Genomic DNA, 13,257 nt, shown 5'->3' on the forward strand with positions numbered 1-13,257 from the left:
ACTCGCACTACAATTGGAAGCTCATTTGGAAAAACATCGTCACCCTTCACCTACCAACAAATGTGAAAACTACTTGGTACAGGAAACTAGAAACCACAGAGAAATTCGTGCAATGCATCTGAATGATTGGCCAATTCGGGAGAATTGTGACATGGCAGACACCGAAGAACACAGGTTTGTGTGCGCCGAAGTGAAGGACATCTGGCGAGTTATCAGACAGCTGTTAACCACATTAAAACGAGCACTTCCCAAAATACGTTGCCTTCCAGTTTTTTGAATCCTAGCGACGTGCCATGTCCATTTACAGTGAAGAAATGCTGTAAACTGGCTACAACGACAAACAACGTGTTACCTCGTAACGAAAGGAAACAAAACTGGTGGACGTTGGGTGGGGCGCTTCACTCAATCCGGCCCCCCGCTGTGAGCCGCTGAGGCGAAAAACTGAGAGAAACATCGCGAAATTTTTTTAGTTAATATAGTTACGTGAATGAATATCAAGAGCTCAGATGGAAACCCAGTTCTAAGCAAAAAGGGAAAGCAGTATATAGAGGGTCTATTCAAGGGCGATGTACTTGAAGACAATATTATGGAAATGGAAGAGGATGTAGGGCAAGATGAAATGGGAGATACGATACTGCGTGAAGAGTTTGACAGAGCACTGAAAGACCTGAGCCGAAGCAAGGCCCCGGGAGTAGACAACATTTCATTAGAACTACTGACAGCTCTGGGAGATCCAGTCCCCACAAAACACTACCATCTGGCGAGCAAGATGTATGAGACAGGCGAAATACCCTTAGACTTCATGAAGAATATAATAATTCCAATACCAAATAAAGCAGGTGCTGACAGACATGGAAATTACCGAACTATCAGTTTAATAAGCCACGGCTGCAAAATATTAACACAAATTCTTTACAGATGAATGGAAAAATTGGTAGGCAATACTGACTCTGCGACTTATCTTAGAAGCTAGATTAAGGAAAAGCAAACCTACATTTCTAGCATTTGTAGACATAGACAAAGCTTTTGACAATGTTGACTGGAATACTCTCTTTCAAATTCTGAAGGTGGCAGGGGTAAAATACGGGGAGAGAAAGGCTATTTACAATTTGTACAGAAACCAGATGGCAGTTATAAGAGTAGAGGGGCACGAAAGGGAAGCAGTGGTTGGGAAGGGAGTGAGACAGGGTTGTAGCCTATCCCCGATGTTATTCAATCTGTATATTGACCAAGCAGTGAAGGCAACAAAATAAAAATTCGGAGTAGGTATTAAAATCCATGGAGAAGAAATAAAAACGTTGAGGTTCGCCGATGACATTGTAATTCTGCCAGAGACGGCATAGGACTTGGAAGAGCAGTTGAACGGAATGGACAGTGTCTTGAAAGGAGGGTATAAGATGAACATCAACAAAAGCAAAACGAGGGTAATGGAATGTAGTCGAATTAAATCGGGTGATGCTGAGAGAATTAGATTAGGAAATGAGACACATAAAGTAGTAAAGGAGTTTTGCTATTTGGGGAGCAAAATAACTCATGATGGTCGAAGTAGAGAGGATATAAAATGTAGACTGGCAATGGCAAGGAAAGTGTTTCTGAAGAAGAGAAATTCGTTAACATCGAGTATAGATTTAAGTCTCAGGAAGTCGTCTCTGAAAGTATTTGTATGGAGCGTAGCCATGTATGGAAGTGAAACATGGGCGTTAACTAGTTTGGACAAGAAGAGAATAGAAGCTTTCGAAATGTGGTGCCACAGAAGAATGCTGAAGATAAGGTGGATAGATCACATAACTAATGAGGAGGTATTGAATAGGATTGGAGAGAAGTTTGTGGCACAACTTGACTAGAAGAAGGGATCGATTGGTAGGACATGTTCTGAGGCTTCAAGGGATCACCAATTTAGTATTGGAGGGCAGCGTGCAGGGTAAAAACCGTAGAGGGAGACCAAGAGATGAATACACTAACCAGATTCAGGAGGATGTGGGTTGCAGTAGGTACTGGGAGATGAAGAAGCTTGTACAGGATAGAGTAGCATGGAGAGCTGCATCAAAACCAGTCTCAGGACTGAAGACCACAACAACAGTTACGTGAAACAGTGTGCAAAGTGAATAGAAAAACACGTAAACACAGGAACAACATAATCTAAAATACGTAGGTCAGAAGCACCCTATTTTGTGTTGGAATCTCGGAGGAAAGGTTTATCCTCACGACAGAAGACATAGTACTTTTTGCTACATTAATTTTACTTTTTTTCCGTATGCCAGAACTACTTTTAACCAGAAGAAGGGACCACCCCGATTTCTTCTGTTCTGCGCTACATTCGTCGTCACCCTGAGTATCAGGAATCACAGCACGCAGCTTCCAGCGAGTGGAGTACTCGGAGATAGCAGAAGACCAACTTCCCAAACAAGCCTCGGGAACTGATGCATTGGATGACTGAGAAGATATTGCGAAATAAATTGGAAAGCAAAGCGTCGTGAACACGAACTTCAAGCCGTCGTTCACAGCTGATATGATTGTGTGTGGTCATGGTCTTCTGGAGGAAGCATTAAAAATAAAAAAAATTAAAAATTAAAACATCGTACACGAAAATAACGGATCGCCTCGGTGACAGGTGTGGGGGAGGAGTGGTGGCCAGGCTTCCTCGCCCCCGCCTGCCTGATGCTGACCAGCGCCTCCCTGAACAACAAAGTCCCATCACAAAGAAAGCGGGCAGCTGAGAGAGCATGGCGGACGGGCATCTGCATTCTTGACCCCTGCCCTCTTTATCGCCACCTACCTGACACTCACGCCCTAAAAAATGAAAAAAAATATAGCTTTGGCACGGAAGATATCATGTAGAGAAAATGTTGTTGTTGTTGTTGTTGTGGTCTTCAGTCCTGAGACTGGTTTGATGCAGCTCTCCATGCTACTCTATCCTGTGCAAGCTTCTTCATCTCCCAGTACCTACTGCAGCCTACATCCTTCTGAATCCGCTTAGTGTATTCATCTCTTGGTCTCCATCTACGATTTTTACCCTCCACGCTGCAATCCGATACTAAATTGGTGATCCCTTGATGCCTCAGAACATGTCCTACCAACCGATCCCTTCTTCTAGTCAAGTTGTTTCACAAACTCCTGGTCTCCCCAATTCTATTCATTTCCTCCTCATTAGTTATGTGATCTACCCATCTAATCTTCAGAATTCTTCTGTAGCACCACATTTCGAAAGCTTCTATTCTCTTCTTGTCTAAACTATTTATCGTCCACGTTTCACTTCCATACATGGCTACACTCCATACAAATACTTTCAGAGACGACTTCCTGACACTTAAATCAATACTCGATTTTTATTCTTCAGAAATGCTTTCCTTGCCATTGCCAGTCTACATTTTATATTCTCTCTACTTCGACCATCATCAGTTATTTTGCTCCCCAAATAGCAAAACTCCTTTACTACTTTAAGTGTCTCATTTCTTAATCTAATTCCCTCAGCATCACCCGACTTAATTCGAGTACATTCCATATCCTTGTTTTGCTTTTCTTGATTTTCATCTTATACCATCCTTTCAAAACACTGTCCATTCCGTTCAATCGCTGTTCCAAGTCCTTTGCTGTTTTCAGAATTTGAAAGAGAGTATTCCAGTCAACATTGTCAAAAGCTTTCTCTACGTCTACAAATGCTAGAAACGTAGGTTTGCCTTTCCTTAATCTTTCTTCTAAGATAAGTCGTAGGGTCAGAGTTTTGTCAGGACTGGCTCTCCCAAGGCCGTCAGTAGTTCTAATGGAATGTTGTCTACTCCTGGGGCCTTGTTTCGACTTCGGTGACGAAGTGGTTAAAAAATAAATGGAAAAAAGTGGTTAAAGCGGCCAGTTTTAGTCTGCACGTAGTGGGTTCGAATGCTGTCACTTCCATGAATTTAAGTTATTAGTTACAGAATTTCAAATGATTCTAGCTACATACGCCGAAGTTCTGTGTTCGTTTCTCACGTCAGGCAATTGTTTTTATCAAGCAGAAGCAGCATGTCTCCCATCTCTGGTACCCTGGAGGAGAGTTGGTATAGATTGGACCCAGAGAGAGGAGGAAGTCATGCCAGGTCGAAACTCTGTCAGCAGTTACCTTTCTTACGCGGTATTTTTTTTTTTATCAATGAGCCAGTCGCCGTGCGAGGTCATAGGGCACTTCACTCTTACTGTATTTGGGCTTGAGATATGGAAAATATTGGTGCTGCACTCAAATCTCCTTTTTCGTCATGTCTGATCCCTTTGAGATGATACATTTCCTACGTTTCATTGTTTCCTCATGTCTGCAAAGTCCACAAGACCTTCACAAGACACATGTCTGGGTTCGAATCCTGGCCTGTCATTACAAGTTGCAACATGTGCGCACTAAACTACATGTGACAAATTATTGTTAATGATTCTCTGGGCTTTGTCAACAATAATGATGGGTACTGGTTTAGACTCCCAAGTCAGACACGGAAATTTTCGTCACATCATGTCAGGCTCATCCCGCTCCTAGCTCTTCGTGAAAAAGAATTCAAAAGTCAACGTGTCTTTGTATGTAGTCAACAACGATATATGTAATACTCGATTCCTAGTCAGCACAGAAATTTTCATCATGTTATTTAGAATTCAGACGTGTAAATATTTCGCTGCTGTTGAAGTAAGTCAACATGTAATGCCTACACGTGACAAGAAGTGAATGTAGTGGGGTGCAGGGTTCAAATCCTGGTAAAGTAAAACATTTTCGTCTCGTCATTTCAGTTTATCATCTCACTGCTGGGTAAAAATGGCGATTTCTAATGTTAGATTGTGCTTACTTACCTGTCTGATTAAGTCCTGGGTTCGAATCTCCGGTCGACAGAAAACTTCGTCGTATCATTTCAAGTTTGCGCATGAGCACTCTTTCTCACTTGTGACTGAAACCATAGTTATGATATTTCATGTTATTGTTAACAGGAATAATAGCTGATGAATTGTATTTGGAGAGCGAACTGCAGAAACAAAATTTTCGTCTTACAATTTAAAGGTGAAAATTGCTTTTCGATATGTCGTTTATCGCAATAAATTTGTGTTTACAAGTGTACTGGATGTGTAATCTCTAATATTCTGGTATTTGCATTATCGTAGTATTAATTTGCATCTGGACTGGTATTCACACAAAGCAGTTGTCTCTTGTGTTCTCTTGCAGTAACCATGTGGTATAAAGAAACGACTGTACCGAAAAGGGATCAGAGAATCTGTGTTATGTGAATTGCATACAAATCAAGTGAAACGCAATTCTGGTCATTCGGGTAGTTTTGAGTATGATAGTACATGTTAGATACATGTGCATTTGCTATCAGACCCACTAAAACCTACACACACACACACACACACACACACACACACACACACACACACACACACACACATTTTTTGGGGGGTGGAGTTGCCAGTTTGGTGTTTTTTGTATCTGAACAATTCTGTGTGTGTGTGTGTGTGTGTGTGTGTGTGTGTGTGTGTGTGTGTGTGTGTGTGTGTGTCTGTCAGAAACTTTCAGTATTTGGTGAGCCTTTGTCAAGAAATGGACCGCTAATTGGATTGAAATTTTTTTTTGGTGGGATTTGAGGAGAGTGTCTCTTCGAAAACAAGGAGATGGGATTCTTCTTGAGTGTGATACATGATAGTTAAGCTGCAGACAGAGTAGTTGTATTAGCTGCAACAAACCTATTCTGTAGTGGAGGTGAGCAACTGGTTAGCTACAGTGTACTGAGATCAAAGGAGCTCACTTCCAGGAATGAGTGTGACAAAATGTGACAACATAATTCTTTCAGAGGTTGTATAATGGTATTTGTAATTGACGATGAGTGGGGATAGAATAGATTTACTGTTGCTTAATACACCCAGAGTTGCGCACTGTTGTGTATTGCAGGAGCAGGAATACGGTAGGTTTGTTTCAGCACAGAATTGTATTCACTGCAGTTGTGCTGTCTCATGTGGCAGTTTTACTCATTATGTGCGATGTGTGTTTGTAGCAGAGTGCGGCAATTTGTGTGTTTTGCGCAGGCGGCTCCCTGCAGAGCAGAGAGGCAGGAGGCTGATCCTGGCGACTGAACGGGGAGCAGTGGAGGAGATGAGGGCGCTGCTCGCCGTGGGGGCCGACGTGGTGGCGAGGGGTGGTGCGAGAGGGTGGACCGCCCTGCACGTCGCAGCATCCAGGGGAGACGTCGAGGCGGCGAGGCTGCTGGTGGATGCGGGGGCGGCTGTGGACGCCAGGAGCAGCTGGCAGCAGTGGACGCCTCTGCGCGTGGCTGCGGAGAGGGGCAGAGCCGCTGTGGCGCGGCTGCTGCTAGGGGCGAACGCCGACCCCAACGCCAGGGATGGCAGTGGGTGGACGCCGCTGCACTTGGCGGCACGCTATGGCAATGCAGAGGTGGCGGCTGCTCTGCTCGAGGCGGGGGCCGACAGGGGGGCCACAACAGGTGACAGTGGGGCCACAGCGCTGGACCTCGCCACGGAGAACGAAGACAGTCGGCTGATGGAGATGCTGTCATGAGTCAGCCAGTCCAACAAATTCTCTGCAAAAAACTGAAACAACTTCTCCAGTAATAATTTGCATCCTTCTTCAATAAACAATTCAAAAATTCAATCCTACTGGCACTCACTAATTTTCCCCCTCCTGGAGTAGTGCAAGAAAAACGTCTCGAGTTCACTTCTAGACTAAACTTTACAAAAGTCAACAGCTCATTGTATCTAATCTATAATATCTAATCGCCGAGAAGTATTCACACCAGCCAACATAGTGCTACATCAGACTATTCTAATTTGCAACATACCAAGATCACAGCTATATCAGTTCTATCACCAGAATTTTCGCTTCTTATATCAGACGCAATTTACTTGTGCATATTCATCAAACATTGTACTCTACTGTACCTCCTATGTTTAATAACAATGAGATATTAGTAACAATATTCACACTACATAATGTGCCTATGATCTGGAACTATACAGTCAGTCCACATTTAACTAAACACAATCAGAGCACAACCTCACACCTCACAGTTCGCACACAGCCGTAACGCTGCTCTTGCAAAACGCGCCACCACCTACCAGGCAACGTGGACCTTTACTCTGACTTTACTGAATAATGCAGTAGACTTACCCACTCTCTCTTCCACATTCCCCTCCTGTCGGTATGCACTGCATTTGTAGAACACTTCGTTTATGAAGACACAAAAGATCCATTTTGATTCTGATGAAAACCAGTCATCAGATGCTGTAAATTAGTTGGAAAGCAACGATGACACATACAATATGTAGAGGATATCCTGCCCATATCCTGTTTTTGTCTGTACTTTACATAAAAGATTGCAATAACCAAAGTAATTCTAGTTTTATTCGAGACAACCCTGAGGCCCAAATTTCAGCACATGAAAGCAATTTCACAATGATGCACATGAATCTCGACACTCATCAGTCACGATGGCACAGCTGAGACGGCAACGCAAGGCGTGGAAGTACAGGTAATAAAATTACATTTACTTTGATTCATACATCGAGTAAATAAGTGTAATGAAGACTGTATGTCTGTCAAGCCAATTACGTTACTCAAGTCCCTTATTTCTGTCTCGACAGTTTCTCTGACTTTAAACAGACTTGAAGTCTGAATAACTCGTGTGTATTTTTTAAAATAAGCAGCTATTCCATGTCGCTGCAGGTACCAATGGGCAGGGCCGGCACTACACTTTCTGGGTTGTGGGTGAATGTTGCTAGGCCTCCCTCCAAATCTATTTTAAACTTCCTTGATTTGGATAACGTCAGAAAGTGTTAATGCAAAAGATCGGTCAATGGCTTTCTTTTAAGAAACTGTAACTCTCACAGTTTGCATAAATTCCATACTTTACTAAACTACACTTTCTCTCCACCCTTTTTGGAAGCTGAAACTTCTATAATCCAGATATAATGAAATGAGTGCACAAATTCTGATCCTGTTGCGATCGTAGCTGATCCAATATGCCGCTCTTGCCCCACTGTCGTTCTGTAACAGTTATTAACCCTTGCAAGAACGCTCAGTGGTCACTCTGCTTGGGTGACGCTAACAGGCAAAGTGCAGAACAATCCGTAAGGCTGTCACTGTACTTTGCTGTACATCACTAAAACTGCACTTATGAAGAGCATCAAGAAAGCATAGAAGTAACTCAGACACAAAAATGGCTTCATGAATCCTTTTTAACAGCAAAATTAACGTCTACACTGTAGAAAGGTTCGTCCTTTTGCACAAGCCCTGCTACTGGAGAATATTGTTCACTTAAGTAGTTCCACAGGAAACGGAATATGTCCATGTTGTGTGTGGCTGCAATCAAGTTTTCTACAGCTGTGTAATAACGTGGGAAACATTTAGTTGGAAACAGTTCTTCGAGCTCTTCAGTATCAATACTTACACTTTGCAATTTCAATTTATGCTATTAAATCTCTGTACTATGTCCTTCCAAACTGTCAACAGGAATACTGATTCATCTCTAGTGACTAGATTCAGTAAACCTGAAGCCTCATTCCACGCTAGTGATTTCTCACAGGTATTACACTCCTGGAAATTGAAATAAGAACACCGTGAATTCATTGTCCCAGGAAGGGGAAACTTTATTGACACATTCCTGGGGTCAGATACATCACATGATCACACTGACAGAACCACAGGCACATAGACACAGGCAACAGAGCATGCACAATGTCGGCACTAGTACAGTGTATATCCACCTTTCGCAGCAATGCAGGCTGCTATTCTCCCATGGAGACGATCGTAGAGATGCTGGATGTAGTCCTGTGGAACGGCTTGCCATGCCATTTCCACCTGGCGCCTCAGTTGGACCAGCGTTCGTGCTGGACGTGCAGGCCGCGTGAGACGACGCTTCATCCAGTCCCAAACATGCTCAATGGGGGACAGATCCGGAGATCTTGCTGGCCAGGGTAGTTGACTTACACCTTCTAGAGCACGTTGGGTGGCACGGGATACATGCGGACGTGCATTGTCCTGTTGGAACAGAAAGTTCCCTTGCCGGTCTAGGAATGGTAGTACGATGGGTTCGATGACGGTTTGGATGTACCGTGCACTATTCAGTGTCCCCTCGACGATCACCAGAGGTGTACGGCCAGTGTAGGAGATCGCTCCCCACACCATGATGCCGGGTGTTGGCCCTGTGTGCCTCGGTCGTATGCAGTCCTGATTGTGGCGCTCACCTGCACGGCACCAAACACGCATACGACCATCATTGGCACCAAGGCAGAAGCGACTCTCATCGCTGAAGACGACACGTTTCCATTCGTCCCTCCATTCACGCCTGTCGCGACACCACTGCAGGAGGGCTGCACGATGTTGGGGCGTGAGCGGAAGACGGCCTAACGATGTGCGGGACCGTAGCCCAGCTTCATGGAGACGGTTGCGAATGGTCCTCGCCGATACCCCAGGAGCAACAGTGTCCCTAATTTGCTGGGAAGTGGCGGTGCGGTCCCCTACGGCACTGCGTAGGATCCTACGGTCTTGGCGTGCATCCGTGCTTCGCTGCGGTCCGGTCCCAGGTCGACGGGCACGTGCACCTTCCGCCGACCACTGGCGACAACATCGATGTACTGTGGAGACCTCACGCCCCACGTGTTGAGCAATTCGGCGGTACGTCCACCCGGCCTCCCGCATGCCCACTATACGCCCTCGCTCAAAGTCCGTCAACTGCACATACGGTTCACGTCCATGCTGTCGCGGCATGCTACCAGTGTTAAAGACTGCGATGGAGCTCCATATGCCACGGCAAACTGGCTGACACTGACGGCGGCGGTGCACAAATGCTGCGCAGCTAGCGCCATTCGACGGCCAACACCGCGGTTCCTGGTGTGTCCGCTGTGCCGTGCGTGTGATCATTGCTTGTACAGCCCTCTCGCAGTGTCCGGAGCAAGTATGGTGGGTCTGACACACCGGTGTCAATGTGTTCTTTTTTCCATTTCCAGGAGTGTATATTGGTAAAATGTGTGAGAGCATCGATAACGCTCTCCCAGTTTTCATTTGGACTCTTCTACCGACTAATGTGTTTTTTATAAACTTTTGACTGTTTTGCTTCTTGTTTCAGTGAGTTCTTCACTTCAGTGCCATGTTATTTCTACAGTTGATGAATTGAGAGCTTACTCCAGTGTTGACAGACAGCTGCAAATAGTGAAAGAGGACATGCTACTGATGGCTTAGGTCTCTGTTATGTCTACAGTGTGCTAACCGCCGTGTGACCTCACTTGGATTTGAATTATGGAACAGACGTGTCTGTCAGAGATGTTTTCATCATACCTGCTACTCTCGACAACCCTCACAGTGCTGAACTGCATGTTAATGATTTATTGATGAAAAGCAAAGAAAACTGCGAGAGCACATCACTGGAGGAACTGTAGCCGTGCTGGGTGATTAGCAAAAAATATATTTACTCGACTCTCAGTATTTCAATTGTGTGTGACACCGCCCCAGTGTGAAATTTACTGAAAACATTATTAACTGGCAAGAAGTGTTAATAAAAACGAGTGGCTGTATGGAATCAGCATCAGGGAAAGCGAACAGTACAGTTGAATTTCCTGTGAGGTTTCTAGGGAAGTGAGGTGCATTGGTAAAAGAAATCACATACAAAACGCTAGTGCGACCAGATGTAGAGTACTGCTCCAGTGTTTGGAATCCTTATTAAGTAGACATGACAGTGTAAGCCAAGAAAAAATCAGTAGACCTGCTCCTATAATCACAGCAGGCTAGTAAAGTACATGCAAAAGTGCTACTGAGATACCTGAGGAAGTTAACTGTACTCGGAAAACTCTACTGGTTTTTTTTTGGGGACTTGGTGTTGCACAAAACTTGTGCAGTAGTTCTGCTGTCTCCAATGTCTGTATCATGTAGATTCCATAACAAGAAGATAAAAAGAGGTGAGAGAACATGCTAAGGTGTACCATTAGATTATTTTTCCTCACTCCATATACAAAGGCAATAGCACATGAAACGTCTAGTATTCGTGTCAACTAGCCTTGCCCATGCAGTTCGCATTGGGGCCTGCAGTACATACAGATCTGTAGAAATCTGTACCAAGAAAATTATATTAATTATGGCTTTATTTCAGTAATCAGAGGTAATTACATTAAGTGCTGTCAGTCTGCAGGTAAAGTACTTTTGAGTGAGAACTTAAGCTGTCAGACGCCTACACGATTTCTTCATTGTAGCCTTCTCATGGACAGGATGGTGCAAATGTCTTAAAGCAGGAATTCATACACCCATTGTGCGGCCTCTGTATGTGTGCATGGTGATCGTATCCCATATTGATGTCGGGGTACATGCGCAGGAAACAGTGGCGTTTTGTAGCACATGTGTTTCGGGACGATTTTCTCAACTTATCACCAATACCGTGGACATATAGATCTGTGTTGTGTGTTTTTCCTATGTGACTATGCTATCAACGCCGGTTTTGTGCAGTGCCATATATATATATATATATATATATATATATATATATATATATATATAAGAGAGGGGGGGGGGGTGTATGTGCATGGTCCTAAGACAGGCGATTAAAACGTAAATTCCGTTTTCTGAAGTTGTACATTATCTTTGGGTACACTATACCACGGGTGGGGTAACGTTCCGTTTCACAAGTGTTCCCACAAACGTGACGTCATTGTGACGTCACATAAAATATCGGTGACATCTTGATTGGCTATTGACTTCCATTAGCAATCGGCCGGCCGCTGTGACCAAGCGGTTCTAGGCGCTTCAGTCTGGAACCGAGCGATCGTTACGGTTGCAGGTTCGAATCCTGCCTCGGGCATGGATGTGTGATGTCCTTAGGTTAGTTAGGTTCAAGTAGTTCTAAGTTCTAGGGGACTGATGACCTCAGATGTTAAGTCCCATAGTGCTCAGAACCATCTGAACCATTAGCGTTCGATACGGGCCACCATAGACCACAGACAACACTGTGCGTGACGTCATTACACTGAAACCAACATCTAAATCACGTAACCCGGGACAGGACGCCGAGCTTCTGTTATTACGCCCTGTGTGGAGTAGATAGTTTTTTTTCATTTATAACTGAAATGAAGCTTTGATTTTACACAAGAAAATAATTTGCCTTATTGCTATTACACATGTAATAGTGCAGTTAATCTGTTTTCTCCGAAATTCCTAACATTAATGCGATGGTTATCGTTTTTACGTGTGGCCAGATGAAACGAACTGACAGTTCTGTTTACAAGCAACATAATCACAGTTATTTAGTGAATATATGCCCAGAGAAGTCTTATTTTGCCCCTACACGCTTCACAAACGGATGAAAATCTCAATTCTGAAAGTGAACTGTTTCAAAATACTACAGAGGTATTTTGATGATTTGAAAGTTTGGTTGGATGTTGGTCCTTGGATGCAAAACTTGATGAATGACTGAGATTTTAAGACGACATATTGTTAACACCCAGCTCATTACGCAAGTATAATCAACGTTTTGTAATATATTTTGCTTCCTATCTTTATTTCGTATCTGTACTAGACTGAGAAAAAGTCAGGAAATACATGCGCTTATTTTGTGTAAATACCTGACATTATGCATATAAACGAATTTCGTTTCTTACAAAAGCATATAATATTTCACACACATTCTTCTGGAATCGTTAGAAAACTAATGCTGCATGCGGAATTATTATTTTGTCTTCCACTCCTGTGGAAGTGGTGACGTACAAGAAGTCACAGTGCAAAAAAAAAAGTAAATACTAACAACTACTATTCTGTCGCTTGGTAGAAAGAACTGTCGATACGTTTCAACTTGACCAGACGTAAAAACGATAACCATTGCTTTATTTATCAGGACTACAAGTGTAATAGTAGTACTACAGTTCGTTGAATTGTCAAAATCAATACTTGATTTCAGCTGTAAATGGGAAAAACTGCACATCGCGTGAAGACAGGAACTCAGGTTTGTGCCACAAGTGACGTAATTTAGATGTTGGTTTCAAGCGTTAACACGGCAGAGATCGGACATGCGCGGTCTATGTTATACATGGTCTATGCGGGCGACTCATAAGGCTTCACTCACGCGTACCGCAGATTTACAAAAACACGTCATTCTTGGAATGATTTATCATAATTACCGCTGTAATGAAATGTTACAAATGGTTTATCAACGGTTAACACCTTTATATTCGTATAAGACATCTCTCTCAGGAGGGAGTTATTATCATCAGTAATTTACAAAATTAAGCATTAAACACGGAAGTTTCGTAATTTGCAGTGTG

At 43.5% G+C, this 13,257-nt stretch overlaps 1 protein-coding gene across 1 annotated transcript in view; it reads left to right on the top strand.

Annotated features, from left to right (window-relative positions):
* LOC126267748 (pneumococcal serine-rich repeat protein-like) overlaps positions 1 to 6,610 on the top strand; it is a 28,668-nt gene extending 22,058 nt beyond the window's left edge. The window contains exon 4 of the mRNA XM_049973052.1: positions 6,028 to 6,610. Within this exon, the coding sequence (XP_049829009.1) occupies positions 6,028 to 6,517 (490 nt within the window). The 3' untranslated portion in view covers positions 6,518 to 6,610. The remainder of the gene's footprint in view (positions 1 to 6,027) is intronic.
* The last annotated feature ends 6,647 nt before the right edge of the window (positions 6,611 to 13,257 follow it).

The sequence above is a fragment of the Schistocerca gregaria genome, chromosome 4, assembly GCF_023897955.1.
Source record: "Schistocerca gregaria isolate iqSchGreg1 chromosome 4, iqSchGreg1.2, whole genome shotgun sequence".
Classification (NCBI taxonomy): Eukaryota; Metazoa; Arthropoda; class Insecta; order Orthoptera; family Acrididae; genus Schistocerca; species Schistocerca gregaria.